Below are 25058 nucleotides of genomic sequence, written 5' to 3' on the forward strand. Positions count from 1 at the left end.
AATGGATAATCATGAAGATGTTACTGAAGGCCTATATGCAATATCATGTCCTCCTTGCCTTAGAGTGAAGTTATGGGCATCATGCAGTGTCAATGGTGTTCGATACAACACTGTCGACCATGAAAGACAAAGGCAGACACAAAATAGTGGTGTGCTGGCAGATGGAACACATAACAGTGTGCTGACTGAATTTTATGGTCAGCTCAAAGAGATTGTTGAGTTGAGCTACAACTCTAATTTGGAATCCATTCGAACTATGGTACTTTTTCAGTGTGAGTGGTTCAGTCAAGATGGCAAAGGAAGAGCTGTTAGAGATGATGGCCTTTTTAGATCCATCAATGTGGAGAGGTTTTGGTACAAGTCAGACCCATTTATATTAGCAACTCAATCAAAAAAGGTCTTCTATGTGCCAGACACATAGTTTGGTGAAAATTGGCATGTTGTCTAGAAATTTGAGCATAGGAGTATGTATGATGTCACTGAAGCAGAATTGAGCATTGTTCACCAAGATGAAGCTGGTTCTGATAATGAGCTTTTGGTGCAAGCTGATGATGATGATGATGGATTAGATGAGCCTGCACCAGTGTACCAACGTGTACATGGAGAGAAATCTTCTATTGCTAGTAACTTACAAGATCTTATTAGTAGAAGGGAAGAAGACCTGGATGCAGACAGTGACTCTGAAGATTGTGAAGATGACACTATATTGGAGTATTTTAGTGAAAATGATAGGGATCCCATGGAATGTAATGATGATGATTAGCTTCATTTTCTTGTATTTATAGCTTCCTTTTAGTGAACATTTGTAACAGTGACTCTTTTGTTGGCTTGACACTGCCTTTTTTGGATATTGATGTTCTGGAATTGTAATAGTCATGTATAACACATTTGTAACAGCATGCTATCAAGCACTTCTTAATTTCTGTCCATTTTCAGTAGTCATGCAACAGCTTGCTATCAGGCACTCATTCTCAATTTGTGGCCATTTTCAGCAGTCATGCAACAGCATGCTATAAATTCATGCATTGAACAACTCATACATTTAGAACAACAATTCATACATTGAACAACTCATACATTGACTAAACTAGTTCATACATTGACACAGCTATTTCATAGCAGTTGTGGTTTCATGGTCTCAGGACCTTTACTAAATGTGGCCACCAGAAGTGCCAAACACACGACAAGAAAAATCACTGCACGACAACAGGCCTTGCCAACTTTACTGAACACTAGCTTGCCCTGCACCTCCTTGGCCTCCTGATCCTTGGCAAGAACACTAGCCTTCTCCTTTTCCTTCACCAGTTCAGCAATCTTGGCTTCCTGATCCCTGGCAAGTACAGTAGCCTTCTCATTCTCCATCACCAGTTGGGCAATCTTGGCCTATGCTTCATCAAGCAAATAACTCAGTTCACTATTCTCCACCTTTAGAGTCTGGTTCTTGGTACGTAGGGCCTTAACTGCATCTCGCAAATCAACAAGGATTTCAATCTGATGATCTGTTGGCTTCGGATCCAACCACTCCCAAAAAGTGCATCCACCATCCTTGCAACCACAACCAATTTGCAGTTTGTCAGGTAGACAGTTTCTACAATTCAAATCAACCCATCTTAACAATTGGGGAGGATGTAAATTGAACTCACCTGATATTTGTAGCAGCAATGGTACCTCCTTCCTGGATTCCCATCACTCCATGAGATCCATCAGGGACTCTTGCGACCGTACTCGCAGTTGATATCCGGACTGTATGAGTATGGCGGGTGGCGATAGGGAATTGGGGAGGAGTTGGGGGACCAGACCCCATAGTGCTCCATGGAGCTCCTCGATGAGCTTGATTCGGCTGCCATGGAGCTCTAACCCTAACCGGGAAACGCGGGGCGGCGGTGCTCAGTGGCCTGTCGAGCGGCTACGTTGCGGCTGGTCTTGGCCGGTGAGCGGGTGCGGCGGCGGAGGATACCTACTGTATTGCAAGCGTGGGGGCGGGGGCTCACCGGTGGAGTGGGTGTGCGGTGGTGGGTGATGGCCGGCGGCCGACGGTGGGGGGTTTGGGGTGCGGGTGGGCGAGGATTTGGGGCAAGGGGGAAATTTTAGACCGTTGCCTTCTGAGACTGACAGGATAGGCCCACCAGGTTAGCTCTGAAGCTGGCTGGACTCGGTTTAGCTTGGGAGTCAGGCTGACGGGAGGGTCCATGACGGGAGGGTCCATAATTTCAGTTGATTTTTAAGCAAATTTCAAGCGAATTTTGAATGAAATGTTATGTGGTACATTAATGAACAACTTTTGTAGACCTCTTACAATAATCTTCATTGTACCATGCATTTCAAGTGTATAAGTGTATAGCAGGCTTGTATGCAAGTGTTATGAGTGAAGTAACCAAGCTAGCTATGTCATCTAATGTATATGTAACCAAACTAGCTATGTCATCTAATGTAGTGCATACCTATGTGTCTTGCTATAACAAAGAATGTATATGATCTTATGTAGTGCATAGTTTGAGAAGTGCATAGCTTATGGTAAGAAGGGATCATATATATAAGATCTTATGAAGTTATAACCAAGCACATAGATGTATATGATCTTATCAAGTGAACCAAGCACAAACTTTACATACTAAGTTCTTGTATGTATGTGTGTTGCTAGGATCTTATGAAGTGTTAAAATTCATTCATGCACACATTATGGATTATATATGTATAATGCACACAAAGTAAGGCCACATGTATATCTCCCTATATGTATAATGCACACAAAGTAAGGCCACATGTATATCTCCCTATAATTTGAGAGCACACCGTTATCATCTTACACATTTACTTTGTTAATCAAAACTTGTTTTCATCCTTCACACAATTATCATCTTTGATGATTATATAATTCGTACTTGTGATGTATCAAAGAAGGTGACAAGTAATAAAACATTTACCATTGTGGATTACTATATAGTACTATAAACCATCATCACAAACAATGGAAATATGATGTCAAATTTATAGAAACAAATATCATTTTAGTCCATAAAAGCTAGAGAAAACAACCATTTTGTTTTGAGAAGGAAAAACAAAAAAAAACGAATCCACCTCCCGCCTCCTCATCTTAGTTTCGGCCATCGACGTGCATCCCCCGCCAAAAATTTGGGCGTCACTGCGAAAATCCTGTACTACCCTCAACCATCACTCCTCCTCATTCACTACAGCAGGGACAAGATAGTAACTTCGCTACAGGCTATATATGCCTCATTTCACTCCGCCGCTGCCACTGCCCTCAACTCCACTCCGCCGCCGCCACTGCCCTCACATCCACTCTATCGCCACCCGCGTAGATCCACTCTGCCGCCAGTCCCCTAGATCCACTCCATCGTCGGTCCCCTAGATCCACTCTGTCGCCGCCGTCGCTGCTCTCAGATCCACTCCACCACCGTCGCCGCTCTTAGCTCCACGCCGCCATCGCCGCTCTCAGATCCACACCACCGTCACCGCTCTTAGCTCCACGCCGCTGTCGCCGCTCTCAGATCCACGCCGTCGTCGCCGCTCTCAGATCCACTCCACCGCAAGAGGGACAATCGATGGAGCCATGATGGAGGAGCCGTACGACTACATCACCGGAGACACCACGACAACGACCACAGCATCCACTCCAACAGAGACACTCGCCTTCAACAATGCCTAAACGGCCCATAAAATGCATTAGCCCCCCAAGCCCAGGTACTTTCGAATGCCCCCCAAGCCCAGGTTCTTCTAGTTGACTAGGTAGGGTCTAGGGTTCTACGGTTTATGGGTTAGGGTTAGGGTTAGGGTTTAGGTTTTACAGTCTAGGGATTAATTTGACTAAAATCTGTTTAAAATAGGGTACTATGAAAAGCTACGGGATTTGCAAGTCACGGAGAACAAGAAGAAGATGGAAGCATTGGGTCTCCATACCTTGGCTTCTTCTCTTCAAAATAGCATTGAAAAAGAAAGTTCTCTGAATCTGGGCTAGCAAAGAAACAAGAAAGTTCATGGGGAGGGGTCAGATTCATCCGAATATCTTCCTAGAGCTGAAGAGGGCCAGGAAGAAGAAGATGAAAGTGTCTTGGTGGGGTGTCTTTACATTATGCTGTTCATTGTATTTTGTGAGACTTATTTTCATGCAGGTTCTAACAATAGATTTGTTTACCCTTCTATATTAGGAATCTGACAGCAGCAACAAGCGGGCTTCAGGATCGAAGAAGAAGGCCAAGATGGCTCCAGGTGGCACGAAAAGAGTGAGGGCAGCTGCAGTGAGTGAGACAACTCCTAGAGTTGCAACAAGGTCTGGAAAGAAGTACACCACCAACCACCCAGCAGTTGTGGCTAAGGAGCTACCACTAGAGAAGAATGCCGCAGCCACTAGGGGACAAGATGAAGAAGAACCTGCTCTGGACTGGTCTGCTTTTGATGACCCAATAAATGCACAATCAAATGAAGCTGAGGCCTCAGAAGAGTTAGAGATTGTTCCTCAAGGCAAGTAACAGACCAGCTTCCTCACATTCTTTGCTTTACTACTTGGACTACTCTAGTTCTATAAGTGCCAACAATGTAGGTAAACAACGTGCTCCAAGAAAACCAAGGCCGCCAACAAAAGGCAAATTGCTTGATAATATGACACAATCTATGGGAAGAAGGTTGCCAATTAAAATTGCTGAAGGCAAGAGGAGGCCAGAGAAGCCTGTACAAGCTGCTAAGCTAGCTTCTGAGGCTGGCCTTATCACTAGGAAGAACATGCCCATTCTAACTCACTGGAAACACTACAAGAATGATGAAAGCCAATTGAAAGAATTCATGGGCAAGTTGTCTGTAAGTAATTTGATACCTTGCATATGTATTTGGTACTTCATATAAGTTGCTATATCAAATGCTAATACCTAAATCTGATGGGTGATTGACTTCTGCAGGTTAGGTTGATAGTTGATGACAAGCATGAGCCAACAGTGAAAGCCTGCAACAATATGCTCCAAAGTGTTGTACGCCAGAGTAGATATTTGTTGAAGAAGAAGTACTTCAATAGTATACCAGCTAATGAAGTCAGAACAACTTCCCCTGTTGCTAATCTTACTGATGAGCAGTGGCTTGAACTCATGAAGTTGTGGTCCAGTGCAAAAGCAAAGGTACGATGATGGTCCAAACAACAAACTCTATTGTTTCATCTCTGTGTCTGAAACTTACATGTTTGCCTTATAGGAAACGGCTGAGAAAAACAAGAAAACCCATGCTAAGGTCAGGCACCATCAAGCGATGGGATCTCGCAGCTACATCTCACATTTGTATGCATATGTAAGTGCTACAACTCTGGTTCAATACATTGTATCTTATGAAAACATGCATATCTATTTCCTATAAATTAGTCTAGATACAAAAGCTAATTTTCCTACATTTCACGCTTAAAATTAATACAGAGGGAGAAAACCAAGGATAGAGAAGTGGATGCAGTGGAGATGTTCAAGGAATGCCATACCAGCAAGAAGAAGGGCATGAGCAAAGAGGTCAAAGAAACAGTTGTAAGTACCTGCATATGTGATTGATGGACAGGTATAATGTCAATTTTTGCTCATGTACAGTTGCTGCTGGATGGAATTAGTACATGGAAGGATGTTCATATGCTTAAATGTTGTGTGTGGATGGTTCTATCTATGCTTATGAAATGGAAAATTTTACCTATGTGCTTGCTGGATGGGATTTGTACATAGACAAGATGTTCATAAGTTTACACCTATATATGCAATCATATGTTCTTTGTGCATGGTCTGTGCTTGTCAAATCGAAAGTTGTTCCTATATAATTGCTGGATGGATTAGTACATAGACTAAATGTTCATATGTATACACTTATATGTGAAGTCATATGTTTTCTGTGCATGGTCCTATTGTTGTTGTGAAATGGATAGGATATTCATCTCTGATGTGCCATGTGAAGTTATTGTTAACTGTGTTCATGTACTTAAACATATATACATCAATATGTTTGTGATGATTTTCATGTCTGCTTGTGAAATGGACTCCATAGTTATCTTATCCTTTTTCCACCTGTTTGTTGTAGGCTGCCATGGAAAATATGTTGGCCCAGCCTGCTCAAGATTTAGAAACACCAAGATCTAGTACTGAGATTGTCTCCAAGGTTCTCTCACAAACCAGTGCAGCCTCTACATTCCTCAAGAATGCTGATATTGAAACACCAGTAAGCAAATCTGCTGCATCAGCTGCAAGAGAAGCACAACTAAGAGAACAGGTGCAGGCCGAAAAGTAACGGGCTGATCTACTTCAAGAAGAATTGGACTACCTGAAGAAGAAAGGTGAAGAAACAGAAGAATCAATGGCCAAGACCCAAGAAGAAGTGCGCAAGGCCCAGCAAGAGATGGAGGAGTTCAAGAAGAAACAAGAAGCTAATGATCTGTTACTTCAGCGCATCTTGAACCTCAACTCAGGTAATCGAGCTACTTAGCTTGCTCCTGTGCAGCTCGGGTTCCTTGGAGTGCCATGGAGTGCTGCTGAGCAGTGGAGTGGTGGTGCTGTTGGTCCTCATAATAAGTTACTAAACTTGGTCTATCAGTTATGTTGCCTGTGAACTTGTCTATGGTTTGGTACCTTTGCTTTGGAACTTGGTCTGTTGGATGTGTGTGAACTTGTTTCCCGTGTTAGGGAACTCTGGTTGTATTTGAACATAAATTTGTGTTGTATGAAACTATGTTGGTGCTTGATGAATAAACTTGTGCTGCATGTGTATGGGATCAGTGCTCAGGCCTGACAATAATGGTACTGCCTGTGAATTATATCGAATTCGTCAAATCTGTACTATGACGAAAACAAACGTCACTAAGTAACAGTCGCCATGTCATCTCTAACTTGCTGCCACGTCATCTCCAACGTCTTGCCATGTCATCTTACATGCTGCCACGTAAACGAGCACGAGAGCGCCACGTGTCAACCTGCAAACAGTACACGTGTCAACCTCCTCGTTAAACACGTGTCGACATCCTCATCATACACGTGTACACATCTCCATCATACACGTGTCCACTAGAACACCTGCTGAAATAGATCAGTGACGGAGGGGAAAGCGTCATGGATGTAACTCTATCTGTGACGAAAAACACTAAAGCGTCACCGTGCAACAAATGTGATGCTACAAAGATGACGATCAGAATTTCGTCATAAGTTCGTCACAGATATGTTTTGATGACGTTATTTGCATTTACTGTGACAAAAATGAATCGTCTCAGAAGTGAACTTTTTTTGTAGCGCCATGTCCCTGAATAAATAGATTTCTAGAGTTGTCTTAAGTCAAACTTTTAAACTTTGACCGATTTTTTTTTAAAAATAAGACTTATGGTATCAAATTAGTATCATTAGATTTACCATAGAATATATTTTCATAAGGTGCTCATTTTATAACATAGATGTTGTTACTTTTTTCTATAAAGTTAGTCAAACCGTGGACGAGGGGCCTGTGGAGGATGGACACTGTTCAATAGATGGCTGAGTTTGTGAAATTATGGGACCTGGTACAGTCGCAACAACTTAATGATCAAGAGGATCAGATTACTTGGAGGTGCACAGCGGATGGCAACTACTCTACCAAGTCTGCATACCTGGCGCAGTTTAGGGGATCTTATACATCAATTTGGGCGAACTCAATTTGGAAGGCTCATGCTGAAGGAAAACTAAAATTTTCGCGTGGCTACTGGTGCAGGCAAAAAATCTAACAGCCGATAAATTGGCATTGAGACATTGGCCTTGCAATCCAATTTGCTCGCTCTATGACCAGGAAGCGGAAACAACGGTTCATCTTTGCATTCACTGCCCCTTTGCAAAGGAAGCTTGGGTGCTTGTTAAAAATTGGGTTGGAGAACATACTGTGGACATTGATGAGGACGTGCAGACTGCAAACTTAGGGGGCGTTTGGTTGTCTCTCCTAAATTTTAGTCGATGTTTCATCGGATGTTTGACACATGCATGGAGTATTAAATATAGACTAATTATGAAACTAATTACATAGTTTGCGACTAATTTACGAGACGAATCTTTTGAGCCTAATTAGCCCATGATTTGATAATATTTTGCTACAGTAAACATGTGCTAATAACGGATTAATTAGGCTTAAAAATTCGTCTCGTAGAGTACTGATGGATTATGTAATTTATTTTTTTATTAGTATCCAAACACTCCATGCAACATTCTTCCGACATAACTCCTAAATTTTAGTAGCTGAATCCAAACTCTCTTAGTGGGAGAAGTGAGATCAGCAGCTCAGCAAAAAACAACGGCAGCCATCTTGATGTACTCGGCCTGGAATATCTGGAAAGAGCTCAATCGAAGAACCTTTGAGGGGACAACATGAACACCGGGCCAGGTGTTGGGGGCTGATCAAGGAAGAAGCGGGTATCTTCAGTAGAGCAACTGGGAAACTAGATTTACTTTCATGAATATTGTTTATTTGGTTTCAAGTTTCTGTGTTCGAGTGATCACTTTAATGTAAGTCCTATCCGCTGTAAACTGGATTTCCTTCTTCTTACTCCCTCCGTCCCATTGAAAGTGACGTTTTGGACTCCATGCCATCTTGTTTGACCGTTCGTCTTGTTAAAAAATTTTATATAAATAGTATCTATTTTGTTATGATTTATTTTATCATTAGAGATATTTTAATAATGATTTATTTATTTTATAATTTGCAAAAAAAATTTGAATAAAACAAATGATCAAACACGATACCCAAGAGTCAAAAATGTCACTTTTAATGAGACAGAGGGAGTATATGACGTAGCAGTGCTCCTGCTAATTTTTCAAAAGAAAATGACGGACACATATTGTATGAATTGATTTATTTAGGGACAGAGATAGTAATTTGTGATCGTCATATCCAAATAAATGGAGGCTCATAGTCATTTTAGAATACCGCAGTAATTAAAGATTCAAACTTATCCGGTGTTGTTGATTTTGTGCAAGCCAGTCGCCAGAGATATTTACAGTGCGTTTGTATACGCAGGGTAATCCGTCGTTGAGGTGGTCTACACGCCGAAGTGTTGGAATTTTTGGACTATGGCAAATGGACACGTCGGAGGTCCGGCGATGGTTGAGCTGTACACACCGGAATATCACTGAGGCTTGTCCACAGACGGTATTTTTCAGTGAAGTTGATCAATTTACACATGCCCGACGATGCCTTTTATAACAATCGTTCCATTCCTTTGCTGGATATATCGAGAAACAGACAGCAGGAAGTAATTCTGTGCTGACTGCTAAACTTCAGCACAAAAATAACGCATAACCAGGAGCAAAGGTGCAGACACTACAAGCAACATCTATTCTTGTTAGTTGTCATCCCAAGGAGACAAAATGGTAACTACCACAAGTGTTACTCTGCAAAGTCGTTCATCACATAACACTTTCACCAGTAAGTTCTGAAACTCCATCTCAAAAAAAAAAAAAGTAAGTTCTGAAACTGAAAGGCGAATTGAAACCCATCCATTCAGGGGAACGCACCAAACCTTACCAACAGAAACAGAAAGCTACTGAGTTTCTGAAACTTTCTGAACAAAAGAAGACAAGCCGATTCTCGAGTCGTTGCATCTGAAGTATTCCGACCTCTGATTCCTTAACAGAGAACTTGTGATGCTGTTGTTACAAGTTCTGCTCCCGTATCCCTCTATTGTCCTTGTGTATGAACATCTGGGTACACTAACCCCTCAGCACCTATATTCGCAAAGGGAATAAGTAAAATAATAAGTCACACTTTTGATAGAGAGGGATAGAGAGTGCAGACAATCAGATACGACCAACACTATTGGCTAAACAAGTGAAACAACTAAAATTTCTGTTCTGGAGATCAGACTATTGGTAGAACTGAATGTCTGAACTGTGGATCATGTTAAGAAATGAAATACGACAATTTCTAGAACCCGATCAAATTTAGGATCTGCCCAAGGAATGCTAAATCCCAACAAGGCACTGTCAGTACTAGACCTGAGTTTTCAGCCATTCAAATGCTTCTGCTTAATCTAAAGCATGTGTCAGACTAGTCCAAGCCAAACAAAGTAGACAATTTTCACAAGCACAAGTCTGCAACAAAAATAAAAGCCTATGCAAAGGATACTACACATAGCAAATAGTAAAACAAGGCAGAATTACACTGAACATATTAGGGCCTTGTTCACTTTGCAAATTTTTTGAACCCGATGAATAGTACCACTTTCGTCTTATTTGGCAAATATTGTCCAATCGTGGACCAACTAGGCTCAAAAGATTCATCTCGTGATTTCCAACTAAACTGTGTAATTAGTTATTTTTTTTACCTACATTTAATACTCCATGCAAGCGGCTAAAAATTGATGTGATGGAGAGAGAATGAAAAAACTTGGAATTTGGATAGCATCTAAACAAGGCGTAGCTATGTACACATTGTCCAAAGTTACATTTTCTGTTGTCGTCAGTATGGTACTATGATCTACTGAATATACTTCACTGAATCTTTTTGCACATCGAATTCAGAACTACACAAGTACTGTGAGGTACGAGCTATATATGTTGCATTTATTCTCATCGGTGTTAATCCCTTGGATTGAACATCTTCCATCACGAGATCACTAAGAAAATTGCAAAGTCCTCACCTGGTGATCCGGCAGTGAAGACGACGATATCCATGCGCTCCTCGATGCGAGGCAGGTCCGTGACCAGAGGCGTCAGCCGCCCGTACAAGCCGGCCTTCACGCACATTATGGTGTTGAAGACGTCCCCTGTGTTCGCACGGTTCCCCACCTGGAACCTCAGGTTGAACACGGAGCGGCCGTAGAAAGGGAATGCGGGCAAACCAGCCGCCCCAAAGTTCCTCGGGTCGTCCGAACGCAGGTACCGGATCATCCTACGCCGATCGGTCTCGGGCTTAGTGCGCCGCCGGAGCAGGCCACTGCGGCCTCCTGGATTCTGCTGCAATGGAACGCTTGGTCACGCCAGTCTCAATGGAGATTTCATAGAGTTTTATGGACATTAAATATGCTGACATGGAACTGTCTTGATGAAGAGAGAGAAGATAAAAGTTTCATGAGAGTAGAGAGAGTTTCATGGGGATGAAACTATTCTGCACTGTTTCCAAAATATGGGTGGGTTAAAAACTGGGAGATGAAACCCCCGCTGAGACTGGCGGGAAACCAAACGGCCTGACAAAACCGGTGACTGAATGAAGAAGCAAGTCTGAATGTACATCGTAATGAGCAGGAAATGTTCAGAACGTAGAATACCAAGAACCCCATGCATGCTTCTAGTTCTAAATCACCCGGATGGATTCATCCGATGCAGATTAACAAATGGCAGACACCAAACAGAAACTGGTAAAGCAATCTTAATCTAGAACAGACAATGATCTTTGGATGGCGGGTATGAAATAGAAAGGCGAACTGATCAACGTAAGCAAGAACTACTCTCTAAAGCTTACCAAATGCAGAGGAACACGAATTCAAGAACCCAGAACTACAGCTCGCGGGCTTCAGAACTAGAACTTTTTTTTGCGAGTATAACTAGAACTATTTTATTGACAGAACTAGTAATCCTGGCGTCCAGGTTTCTGCTGCAATGGAGCACTTGGTTAGGGAAACCAAACGGCCTGACAGAACCAGTGACTGAATGAAGAAGCAAGTCTAAAACTGAATACACATTCTAATGAGCACGAAATGTTCAGAAATAAGAAGTAGACTGCTTTCTCCTAAAAAAATAGTAGATAACTAGTCCGAATTATGATCCCGCAATAACTCAGTAATCAGCATCTCACTCAGCCAAGAACCCCATGCTTGAAGTTCTAACACACCCGGATGGCTTGATCTGATGCAGATTAACGAATGGCAGACACCAAACAGAAACTGGTGAAGCAATCTTAATCTAGAGCAGACAATTAATTTTGGATAACTGGCAAGAAATTGGAAGGCCAACATGATCAATGTAAGCCAGAAAGTCTCTCTAAAGCGAACCAATTGCAGAGGCACAGGAATTCAATAACCCAGAACTACACCTCTCGGGCTTCAGAACTAGAACAATTTTACTAACAAAAGTAGTAATCCTGGTGGCAACCAAGAATTCTATCACCGTGAACTCAATTATCAGGAAGAATTCAACAGTTAATTAATGGCTTCAGTAACAGTAAGCGCAGACTTCGGGAAGAACAAACGCAGATTCAGGCATTCAGAATCGGCTAAAAACGAAACATCCAGGATTAGTTTTCCTCGCAAGCAAAAGCAACCCGTTCCACGAATCATGCTCCGCCCCAATCCCAATAAGTGCGCGAGTGCCAAGGAGAAAGAAAGGACATGAACCAAACTCACCCCAGTCGGAAGTGGAAGGGCTGGCGGCGGCCCCTGTCTGGGTGGGACGACCTCGACGCTCCAATGCCTCATCGTGCTCCGCGTGCCGAAGTACTGATCCACGGTGACGCGGGTGTTCCACGGGCGGAACCTGCCGTTGGCGCGGAGGTTGCCGTTGTAGACGTGGCGCATGCGGACGTAGCCGCCGCTGTTGGCGCCCGCGACCGCGACGGGCCTCCACATGACGGCGTCCAGGTCCCGCGCGTCGTAGCCGCGCTGGATGGCGGGGACGCCGCGGTCAGGGCCGGCCGGCTCCTCCTCGCCGGGCGACAGCGCGAGGTACCGGCCGTAGGCGGCGCCGTGGAGGAGGACGTAGTCGATACCGTCGCGCAGGACCCGGTGCACCCGCCACACCGCGTTCAGGGTCGGCTCGCTGCCGAGCGGGCGCAGGGAGACCCCCACCCCGTCCTCGTCGGCGTGGAGGTACGACGCGCGGCGCACGCGGCTCCGCAGCCGCACGTGGGTCCCGTCGGGGAATTTGTCCATCGCTGCCGCGGTGGTGGATCGGCGGCGAGGAGCGTGGGCTTGCTTGGTTCCGCGGCGGCGCTGCTTCGAGGGGAAGGGGAAGGCGACGGGGAGGAGAGAGCAGAGCAGGTGTTGGTTGCGCGACGGTTACGTTTGGGCGCCAGGGCGGGGCATTTCGAGGCGACGGCAAGTCGGTTGCGCAGCTCGTGCCGTCTTCAGCTGACAAGTGGGGCCACGCCGTAGCCATGTGAGGAGGCTCTGCTTCAGTGACATGTGGGGCCACGGATGGTGGGGTCCGACTGCAAACTCACCGGATGGAGCAGTTCGTCATTTCTTAATGACCTATGTACATTACTACACCCGCTCTAAATTGTAAGGCATTTTACATTTTGTAGATATATTGGGTCCGTTGGACTGTCTGGCTGGCTACGGCTACGCCTTCACCGCTGATGACCTATGGCTGCTACCTTGCTACTTGCCTCCTCTCACTTCTGTTGCTTCTACAGCCAGCAGCCAACCGAACAGTCCCATTGCTTTTAATATATATTTAGATATAATATTATATAACTAAGTATGTAACAATACTATAAAAAACAAAATATCTTACAATTTAAAATGATATCCTAGTAGGCTATAAATTCTCAAATCGAATCTAACCAGCCCATAATTCCTATGCAAATCCAAGTATGCAATAACTAGAGCACAAATGAACGATAATCACTCAAAATCGAATGGAGGTCGGACTAAATCAGACAAAATCAAAACCTAATCTAATCCAGTAAGACAGTAGCAAGCTACTTGATTACCAAAGACCACCCATTTTCAATAGACACAATAAATCAATAAAAACATCTCCAAAACTCCTTAAAAATCACTTGGTAAATAAAAGAACGGATAGAAAACCACTTGGTAAATAAAAGAAGACAAAGGGAAGATGCCGTTGTATAAATAGCAAACTCGAAGCGCGCATATATATATATTTGAGTCGATGGTAAGAGATTTACCAAACGCTTTTGTGAGTTGATGGTGAGATTTATGTGAAAGGTCCTTGTTTGGTTTTGGTAATTGAGTGACAACTTAGGTGGACTAATTGTGTTTATATGAGATACACAGGTGATTAGTCCACAGGTATATGTGTGTGAGCAACATATGCCATGAAGGTGAAAATGGCTTGGAGATGTTGCAAAGCTCACACATGTGATGATGAAGGAGCTTAAATGCACATGAGACATGACATTGAGTCATGTGATCAAGGTGGAGAAGATCAAGACAAGACTTGGCTTGATGGACCGGTTGCAAGCGTGAAGGGCAAGTCGAAGGCTTTGGAGTGATGGACCGCGTGGCGGTGAAGCTTTAGCAAGACTTGGCGCCGATGGACGATGGCAACGGTGAAGAGCAAGTAGAGTCAAGATCGATGAACCAATATGATCATGTGATGATATGAAGTGGATCATATCATTGTTGATCGTGTTGGTGCATGTGTTGCATCGACATTGAAGGAGATGGAATGGAATGCGCAAGGCAAAGGTATAACCTAGGGCATTTTATTTCACGGGTCATAGGTGTGTAGAGAAGTTTATGACCGGGTTTAGGATAGATGGCCGTACTATCAAGAGGGGGCAAACTTGTTTGCATATCGATCATCTAGTGCCACTCGAGTGATCTAACTTTGCATTGTCGCTAGGATCGAGTGGCGTGGCAAGTTGAGTGGCTAACATCCTTTGGGAAATGATTGTGAAAATGATAACACAAATACACATGGTGGTGTACACTTGGTGGTGTTGGCACATTTACAAAGGATTCGACGCTTTCGGAAAAATGGAATGCCTATTTTCTATTGCGCCGGATGCAAATTCTTGTGGTTAGCACACTTGAGCAAGGGTGAAGAGAATGGAGAAGATGCTGGCGTCGGTCAACTGACCGGACGCTGAATCTGAATGCACCGGACGCTGGCAGGCTGCGTCCGGTCGCGCTGACGTACGGTGACGCAGTAGCTGGAGAGTGACCGGACGCTGGCTGCGTCCGATCGCGTTCGACCGGACGCGTCCGGTCATGCTCGGGAGCTTACTGGAAACGACCGGACGCTGAGGGTCCAGCGTCCGGTCAGTTGAAGTTGCTGCGTCCGGTCAGGTCAAGTGACCGTTAGAACCGGGCCACGTGGTCGTCTGTGGGCGACCGGACGCTGAGGTCCAGCGTCCGGTCAACACGACCGGAGCGTCCGGTCGGCCCGACCGTTGCCCAGTGAAGGGGTAACGGCTAGTTTAGCCCTTGGGGCTATAAATAGAAGTGGCCCTCGGCCATGGCTGGTGCTGAGCACCTTGGGGGACTTTGTGTCCATGCTTGAGAGTGCTTGGGAGCTCTCCATCACACACATACTTGATAGTGATCATTCGATTGTGTGAGTGAGCGATTCTAGTGCGATTGCATCGTGAGGTTGCATCGAGTGGCACTAGGTGATCGAGTTGTAAGCCGGTGGTGCTTATTACTCTTGGAGGTTGCCACCTCCTAGACGGCTTGGTGGTGGTCTCCGTCGAAGCGCGCAAGAAGCTTGTGCGGCGCTCCGGAGAAGTGCTTGTGAGGGGCACTTGTGCTCGCCCCGCGGGAGCCGCGAAGAGCAACTCTAGTAAAAGCGTGTCATTGAGCTACCCTCACTCAAGGGGTTGGTTCTTGCGGCGCCCGACGTGCGGGCTTAGCGGGTGATGCTAATTAGCCGCCGAACCACCAAGTGAGCGGTCGACACAACGGGGACTAGCGTGTTGGCAAACACGTGAACCTCGGGAGAAAAATCATCGTGTCAACCTTGTTCTTCCCGTTGGTTTGCATCCCCGTTACACAAGCTTGCGTTTACATTCATATACATATTAAGCTTGTGTAGTTGCTCTTGTAATTAGATAGCTTGTGTAGCTTGCTAATTACCTTCTTGCTTGTGTAGCATAGAAGTAGCTCCCTTGCGTGGCTAATTTGGTTTTAGTAACCTTGTTAGTCATATTGCTTAGTTTGTGTAGCTAAGTATTTGCGCTCTCTAATTAGGCATTGGTTGCCTTGTTATTGAGCATTGCTAGTGAGCTTAGTTAGCTTTGTGCTTTTGCTTACTAGCATGTGTAGGAGCTCCCTTGTTGCTTAAAGTACTAGTGGCATAGGTTTGTGTAACCTAGAATTATTTAGGAGAGCTCTAGCTAGCCCGGCATCTTTGTTGCTTAATTGTTATCTTTGCAATGTGCTAGTGAACATATATATTGGGGGTGTAGTCTTGGCTAGACCGTTAGTTTAAATTCCACATTTGTATCGGTTAGCCGACACGATTAAGTTTTAGAAAAGACTATTCACCCCCCTCTAGTCGCCATCTCGACCCTTCATTATGGAATGCTTTTTTTAGGAGTCTAGAGAGATTTACCTAGTGCTTTTTCTAGTCCTCTAAAGACAAGTGTTTTGGAGGATTATTTTTTTCCTTTTTGCTAAAAAAGATCAATGGATTTGTTTAAAAAAGAGCCGGATGGCTTACCATGTGCCTCTCCAGCTCTGTTTCTCCTGATGAAAAGGAAAAGGAACATAAATGGTCCAGCTGGTCGGGGTAAGTTACAAGGAAATCTAAAACACGTCAATAAGCTCGCCACATCAAAACAATCGCAGCCACAAAATGAAGGAAGATGGAGAACCGAGCTAGTGCTCTGGTGGCTAGCGTAGCCAGGTGTGCTCGTGACCGGCGCGAGTTTGATTCCAGTAATAGATCTATATATTTATGTGCAGAATCCGGATGCACTTGTAGTTCTGTACTCTTTATTGGCTTTCATGTTCGTAACAGTGCACCAAATGTAAGTATGTTTGGCTCCGGTTGATCAATTCAACCAGATTATTTCGTCCCATGTAATACTAAAAGTAGCAAACCAAATAGTCTATCCTTCCTTACATTGTCCTGATCATATGTTTCAGAACGTGGATGCTGTTTGGGGCAAGTGAGATTGCCAGACACCCAGACTAAAAGAATATGTAGAGGAACTAAAAAGAATATGTAGAGGAAGGCAATATGCAGTTGTTGGAGACTGTGGTTCCAAAAAGGTAGGTTGGTTTTTTCTCTCCCTTGTAATTCCTCCAAGAATTCCAGAGTCATATTTCTCACAAAGCACACACAATTATCATCCAGAAGTTAACATAAAAGGTGCATTTTTTATTGATGTATGTTATCATGAGCATGAAATCATTAGATTATGTACTCTTGACAATGGTTACTTGTATACCATACCATGCTAATGGCTTAAATGAGTATTAATCTAATAGATAGACCTTTTTTTAAATGATCCCATTGTTTCATATAAGAGATGCTAACGTCCATAATAAGTACATTACAAATATATAATTAATCAGCCTGTTCGCTGGTTGGTTTCTAGGCTGGTTTGGGCTGGCTGGTGCTGGTTTTATGTGAGAGGAAAATACTATTGGTTGGCTGGTTTGGGCTGGTTGAAACCAACAAGCGAACAGGGTGAATAGCTTGTGCTGGACAGTTGCATTAACACCCTACACCCAGTCCACATAGAGATACAGGTGCAAATAACTTTTGGTTTCATGGAAATTGAGATATATCGAATGAAACAACACCCACAGACCATTTTACTCCAATTTTGGATTTTTTTTTTCTAATCTGAGAGACACTCTGATTATGAGCCTTGAGATTCAACCATCATGTTCTTGTACATGTGTGGACTGCTGCTATTATTTGTATAATACCTTGCGACTGGCAGTCTGAATTTTTTTCCTTTGCACATGTGGGTTATTCTTGGATGAAAGACACAAGATGCTAGAGTTGAAAATTGATTTGAGAAAATGAGGGCAAATAGAATGTCTTACGGACAAGTATTTATTGAATATTACATTGTGCGTTAAGAAATACCGTTTAACATCTCCTTGGTAAATGGCTACTGCCTCAATGGCTCTTTGCAGATTATTGTAAGCCATATCTCTTCTTTTTTTTCCTTTTTGGCTTGCATCTATTTTCTATGTAGATTTTCTTACCATGCTCTGACGTACTGGGTGTGCCAAATTGTAGGTCATTTATTAGTGACAGGGATTTGACTACTTTTGTTCTGGTGATGATGCTCGTGATTTGTTTTCTCATGGCCAATGAGGCTACAAGATCATCGATTTAGATGTACCATTAGGTTTTATATGCATAATGGATAATAGATTTAGATGTAAAACTGTGTCTAAATTGTTGAATAAATTTGTCAATGGATGAATTCTTTAGTTAAAGTTACTATACTTTTGGTCTTATCACTCCCTAAAGTACCTTTGTGACCTCTTATGTTTTACTCATCTATGACATTTGTACTGTTTTACATGTCAACTCAATAATATGAACCATTTATGCTTTTTTTTACAAAATTAGTCATTATGCTTTTTTGATGAATGAAGCAATTCTCAGATTCAATGAATGAAGCAATTCTCTGATGAACCTGCTAAAATTCAATGCTGTGGAAGAAGTCATGGCAGGGCGGTCAGATCCAAAGGAGCGTGGCAACGCCGCGCTTGTGGTTCTAGTTCAATATGCAAATGCAAGTATGCAACCAAACCACAAATGAACCATAACACTCAAAATCGAATGGAGGTCTGACTAAATCAGACAAAAATCAAACCCGAATCTAATCCAGTAAGACAGTAGCAAGCTACTTGATCACCAGAGACCACCCATTTTCAACAGACACAGTAAATCAATAGAAATATCTCCAAAAATTCTTTACGATGGTAAGAGATTTACAAACGCTTCTATGAGTTGATGGTGAGATTTACAAAATGTTTTTTAGGGAGTCTGGAGACATTTACCCAATGCCTTTTCTAGTCCTCTAAAGACCAAGTGTTTTAGAGGACTACTTTTTTTTCTTCTATTTGCTAAAAATTAGAATCAAAAGATTTGTTTCAAAAAGACCATGTGCCTCTCCGGCCCTGTTTCTCCAGATGAAAGAGAAAAGGAACACAAAAGTCAATGATGGTTCAGCTCCTCAGGGTAAGTCAGACAATGAGAGGCTTCAAACAAAAATGAAGGAAGATGGTCCCAAACTCCCGATTTCATCCTAAGCACAATGATCATAGCAGCCAGATCTATGGCCTAGAAATTTGGCCAAGAAATCTATCATCCATCAGTCACATAAAGAGGAGCAAATCTGATAGCATTCTGAACATCATGACCTGTTAGCAAGCATAACTTAGCACACATGCTTACTACAGACATAAAACACACACACACAAGCTTATAACTTGCACAAGACAGTCCACACATCATCCTTTATTACAGAAGGATAATAAGTACGCAGTCGCATTACTTGCTACAGATTCACGACTGATGGTGATCGAGTCATGGGTAATCCGGCTGACATTCCGCAGGGACTTCCATATAATACTTGCCGTTCAGCCAAACGAACCCTGAACCTGTTTTAGGCAACTTAGACAACTTCGCAACCTCTTCCCGATGAAAAGCATTATTGCTACCAAGACACACCTCAGATAGCTTCCCATCAGTGAACTGGTTAATCACCAATTTATAGGGTCGATCAGAATTGTTCACTTGGTGCACAAGCAGAACCAACCTCTTGAATTCATTGAACCGGCGAACCATCTCATCACGGTCACGCTCCTGGTTGAAATGCTTGCACCAGCGCTCATACAAGGACCAGAGGGCTTCATCAGACTCGAGATCCTTCTCGTATGCCACGAACTCTTTTGCCTCATCTACCACAGGAGTCTGCAGCTTATCATCTGTAAAGTACCAAAATGAAGTAATTGCAATTTGGTTCGTCGCACGCACCAGTAAATTAAAACATGCTCTCGAATAAACTTAACACAAGTTAAATGCTATACACCCATATCTAGCTAACTAAGTTAAATCGTCAGCCCTAGCTGATCAATCCAAAGAAAAAGAATTTGATGTTCAGATTGGGGAAGATCGCATATGATGTTGGTGTGCTGATCAATCCAAAGAGAAAGAATTTGATGTTCAGATTGGGGAAGATCGCATATGATGGTTGGTGTTCAGATTGGGGAAGATCACATATGATGGGCGACCAAAACTAGAATCGCATTCAGGTTCCTTACCTACCGATGTAGAAGGATGCAAATTCCTGACAAACAAGAATATCTGAAGAGAGGAAATAGGTTACCTGGGAAAAGGCAGCTGTCGATGTGCGAGGAATCGCTGCCCAAAGGGACGTGGGGAGCGGCGCCACCGGCTGCTCCAAGAGGGCGGCCATTCATGGAGGCTGCTCCAAGAGGGCGGCCATTCATGGAGGCAGCTCCAAGATGGTGCCCAAGGCTAGATCTGCGGCGGCGGCGGTGCTTGAGCGGGCGGCGCGAGATACAGCCGCGGCCGCCCTGCGCGCGGCAGCCGCTGAGCGGGCGGCGTGAGCTGAGGCCAACGCAGCTGCGCGGGACGCGCGACATGCGGCCGATGCGCTACTGGCGGCGCGCGTGAGCATGGATGCCATGGACGCCAAGGCAAAAGAGACAAGGCAAGGGGGAGGATTTGGATTTCCCTTGCCTTGTATATTTATAATATACACCTACTAGAAGCTTGTTAGGTTTTCGCGAAAAATAGCTGGGCTGTAATATGGGCCGGGTTCGTTCGCTAAAGTTACGGGCTGCTTTAGCGATGGGAACAAGCCAGTCGCCAAAGGCCCAGTTGCTACTTTAGCGATGGGAATCAAGCCAGTCGCCAACGCCAAAAGGTAAGAAAAAAGTGCACTTTTTCTTCCTCAACTTTTACGAAAGTCCGCTTTTCCTCCCTGAACTCCAAAACCGAAATAAAATTTTCTGTGATTTACTATGATTTTTCAAAGATTCAGCCCAAATAAATAAAAAAAGACAAAATCGTCTTCAAAACCGCTTATAACCGGCCAGGGAGGTAAAACATACGGTTTCAAAAGTTGAGGGAGATGGTTTGCCCGGTTTTGGAGTTCAGGGAGGAAAAGCGGACTTTTACAAAAGTTGAGGGGGAAAAGTGGACTTTTTCCAAAGGTAACGCGCACGGGGCCGCACACCGGAAATCGCTCCCAACCAGTCGGACCGGATTCCTACGCCGATCCCTCCTCCGCGCTCTGATTTTTAGCGATGGCCGCCCACAACTGCTCTTGAAGTCCTGATGGCCCAGGTAGCGGCCCAACAGAGCGCGATCTCGTGCTGTTATCGCACCTTTCTCCGCTACGTTAGTATTTATTTTTTCCTTTTCCTTTTCCTTTTTCTTTTTAGTTTTTTCTGTGTTGTTTAATTCTTCTTTCTATTTTTTTATTTCCTTTGTGCGTTTTCCTTTTCTTTTTTTTTTCCTTTCATTCAATTATTTTCATTTTTCATTTTTCTTTTTATTATGTGGCCTTTGATTCGTCTTTTCACTATTTTATTCTTATCTTCATTTTATTCATTTTTTCTTTTTACCTAATTAATTATTTTTTATTTCATTTCCTATTTTCATGTTTTCTTTTATTTTCTTCTATTTACTTCTCTTTTCTTTTTTATGTTTTGTGTAGATTTCTTTTATTTTTGTTTTCATTTCATTTTTTATTTTACTCTAATTATTTTAGTTTAATCATTTTCTTGCTTTAGTTTTTTATTTTTACTCTAATCAATTACTTTAATCATTTTATCTTTTACTTTTTTATTTCCAGATACACGTGATGTTCAGGTAGTATACTACTGATGTTCTATGATATATTTTGTGATGTTCTATGATTTATTTTATCATGTTCACGTAGTACACATGTGATATTTTATGATGTACTTTGTGATATTCATACAGTATACATGTGATGTTCACGTATAATACATGTGATGTTTTATGATGTATTGTGTGATGTTCACGTAGTACATGTGATGTTCTATGATATATGTATACATGTGATGTTCTATGTATTGTGTGTGATGTTTCCCCGTTACTTAGCTTTTCCCATGTTTTAAGGAATTTCCTAAGATATATTTTAGTATAGAATATTTATTCTTGTGATGGTTGGATGCTTTTTTATTAGACTTTTAAATGGTCTGGTGTATTTAGTGACAAACTACCTCACAACTATCATAAACATGTATAAGATTTTCCGCAATAAAAGAAACATGTATAAGATGTAGTTGTAGTGAGTGGCATTTGTGAAGCAACAGGTCTTGAGTTTGATCCAGCCATGGACTGTTTTTTGCTTTCTTTTATTTTATTTATATACCACGGCAAGCCGAGCTGGGCCGAATTAGGCCCAATTTGCTTCGTGCGCGGGGCCGAATTGGGCCGAATCTAGCAAACGTAGGGGGGACAGCAAATTATTTTTCCCTGGTCGGCACCTGGCTGCGTGCCACCAGGGTCGGCGCTCAGGCCCCCCGCGCACGCGGCCTGACCCATGTTGTAATGGCCGTTGAATTTCGAGTGTAGCAAAGCAGGCCTAGCACGTCGGCCGGTCAGGTGGTCAGCTTTACCAAAAACTCGCACGCCCGGGCACGGCCCAAAGCTAAAAATCTCTCTATCTCCTCAGTCTTGCCTTGCTTTTGTCCTGCATTCTTATTCTTTTTTTATTTAGTTTTTGTTTTATGTGACTTTTTAGTTCTCTTTTTTTTTACATTTTAAACCTTCTTTTATTTCTTTTTGTTTTCAGTATGTATTTGGCAGCTAATAATTTGCCTCAGGTTACAACTTGTCTTGTTTTGTGCCACCACCCTCGTACAACTTGTCTTGTTTTGTGCTGCCACCCTCGTTTTTTAATAAATGCCCCCAATTGGTAGCTAGCCATGTTTCCTGGCTTTTGTAATTTGTTGTATAATAACTTGTCCCTAGTTGGTAGCTTACGCAATGCATGTTTTAATAATTTGTCCTTTCAGGTTGCAACTTTGTCTTGTTTTGGACCACTATTCTCTTTAAGTGTTAGTATCTTTATGTAAATATTATATAATAATTTTATTATATTTTCATGGTAACAATCGATGTGCATACTGTGCAACAACTTCAATATGTTTTGCAGTAACAACTTTTGTGCATACTGTGTAACAACTTAAATATGTTTTACAGTAACAACTTTAGTATTACATGGTAGTAACTTCTTTAATAAATCTTTTAGCACATATTTACACATAAATTGCTAATAAAATAAATTTCTTCAACACATACGCAAGTGAGGTCTAATTTTGTTTATCTCGTCACATAAAATATGTTGCAGACAAAATTGATAACGGATACACCACCAAAAGTTATAGTAATTCAAAGAAAAATATTTTGCTTTTTGGAAAGCGTGCAGGAGAGGAACGGTGGTGCTGGGACAAGACGTCCTGAGCATGACAGTGGGCCCTGCTGGAGATGCAAATCGTCTGCTGCTTGTTGGGCTTGTGGTCATCCGCGGCCTCCTCACTCCACGGCACAAGACAAGCATGGCGCGCAGGTTGGGATCGCGCGCGAGGCTTGGGTCGCGTGCTACCCTTCATCGCGCCATATTCTTTTAAGCAAGGATGTTGCAACGAGATAAAGGAGAAATTAATGAAAATATTGGGCATCAACAATGAATCCCACAACGAGACGTATGGAGCCTAAGGACCAGCGGCGCCCACCAATAGGTAGGAGATTCTGAATCTCGGTGGATTTGGATGAAAACCAAACAAACCGATCGATATCTTTCAGCCCGATCGGCTGGGGCGGGCCGGCCCCCTCACATGAATACTATTTATATGAACCAGCCAGCAGTACTTCTCTCTTATATAAACGAACCAGCAACGATACAAACCAGCCAACCGAACAGGCTGAGCCTGTTCGGTTGGCTGGTTCGTATCGTTGCTGGTTCGTGAAGAAGTACTGCTGGCTGGTTTGTGTGAGAAAAAAATACTGTTTCGAATAAAAATTTACGATCGTTTATGACAAGCCACAGTCAAACGAATAGGCTTTAAGTTTCCACCTAGGAGGCGCGTAGTAAGGTGTAAGTGGACGCACGGGTAGTAGCACACCACGCCGCCGGCCCAACCAGACAAATAAAAACCCGGAGTGCAAAGACTAGTGGGCAGTGGTGATCCAAACCCCAAACTCTCGCCGATGTCTTCATCAGGGCTTGGCTTATCCCCCAAACCCCAGAGGTCTTCTCGTAGCCCTTGCTAGGCGGCCGCATGGGGTTGCAGATCTAGACGATCGAGGAGGGAGCAGTCGATCGTGTGCTTCCTGTAGTAGCGTTGGCCGCCATGTGGAGACCGCTAGAGATGTATGTACTCCCTCCGTCCCAGAACTATTGATGTTCTGGACTCAAAGCTTGTCCCAAAATTATTGACTTCTAACCCAATCAGACATCAATCATCCATCGGCCCCGTTTGCTTCGCTGAAAAAACAAACCGAAACACTATAATTTTTTTTAATTTTAACACTTTTTGAAAACTAATTTTAAATCTAACACTGTCTGTTTTTTTAAACTAACACTTTTGCCCGCGCCTATTGCCGTGCCACGCCATGCATGGTGGCGTGGCAGCGGGCTGACGTGGCGACGACCGCAATCGCTGACTGGTGACGTGGCAGGGCTTGCCGTGCCACCGATCTTGACGCGGCAGTGCCGCGCCCTGATTCGTGGCGCGGCAGAGCCGAATAAAACCCCCGTGGCCAGTCCCCTGCTGTCCGAGCAGCAAGACCGCCTGCCCGCACCAGGCCGCCGTGCCCGTCACCCGCCCGGCCTTTTGTTGCCACCTCCCTCCCTTCCCTTCCATTCCCCGGCCACCTCCCTCTCTCCTCGTCCTCGTTCAAGGTAATGACACACTTTTTATTTTTGTTTAAATAGTGGATAGGATAGTATGAATGGGAGTTAAGATTTGGAGGAAAATTATGTTTGGGAGCTATGGGCTATGGTTTGAAGGAAGATATTAGTTTGATTTTGTCAATGTTAAGGTTAATTATTTAGTTAGAAGTACGTTTACCATGTAGATGGAAGACATGCTTCGGGAGCAGTTGTGGCGAAAACGGGGTCGTCCTAGAAAATTGTACCCCGACGAGTCTAGCAAAGATGTCCCCTGTCCCTCCTGAACTCTCTGTCCCTAACTGTGACTGTGGTCGTCCGGCCGATGTGTTTCAATCGAGACATCCGGACACAGCCGCTTGTTGCTTATACACATACAGTCGTTTTAATGTAAGTAATTTTTTCCGTATATTTTTTTCTTCATTTGTATTACTAGGTTACTAATATTTTGTTGAAATTTTGTTGTGTAGGCCCATGAAAGGTGCTTTTCTTTTAGTAGATCGACAGTGCAGACAAGTTTGACCCCA

The 25058-nt window shown here is 43.4% G+C and overlaps 1 protein-coding gene across 1 annotated transcript; it reads right to left on the minus strand.

The window, feature by feature from the left end:
* Nucleotides 1-9290: 9290 nt before the first annotated feature.
* LOC136534757 (uncharacterized) lies at nt 9291-12878 on the minus strand. Its single transcript, XM_066527130.1, has 3 exons — nt 12317-12878; nt 10616-10931; nt 9291-9701 (listed from the first exon to the last, which is right to left on the minus strand). Exons 1-3 carry the CDS (start codon nt 12839-12841, stop codon nt 9655-9657), a joined length of 888 nt encoding a protein of 295 aa, XP_066383227.1. The 5' UTR covers nt 12842-12878; the 3' UTR covers nt 9291-9654.
* Nucleotides 12879-25058: the final 12180 nt, after the last annotated feature.

Source organism: Miscanthus floridulus, unplaced genomic scaffold (assembly GCF_019320115.1).
Source record: "Miscanthus floridulus cultivar M001 unplaced genomic scaffold, ASM1932011v1 os_2263_1_2, whole genome shotgun sequence".
Classification (NCBI taxonomy): domain Eukaryota; kingdom Viridiplantae; phylum Streptophyta; class Magnoliopsida; order Poales; family Poaceae; genus Miscanthus; species Miscanthus floridulus.

Coding starts and splice junctions, on each gene's coding strand:
- LOC136534757 (XM_066527130.1), bottom strand. CDS start 12,841: ATGGACAAATTCCCCGACGGGACCCACGTGCGGCTGCGGAGCCGCGTG. Junction 10,932..12,316: donor CCCTTCCACTTCCGACTGGG/GTGAGTTTGGTT, acceptor GTTCCATTGCAG/CAGAATCCAGGAGGCCGCAG. Junction 9,702..10,615: donor CTTCACTGCCGGATCACCAG/GTGAGGACTTTG, acceptor TTGCGAATATAG/GTGCTGAGGGGTTAGTGTAC.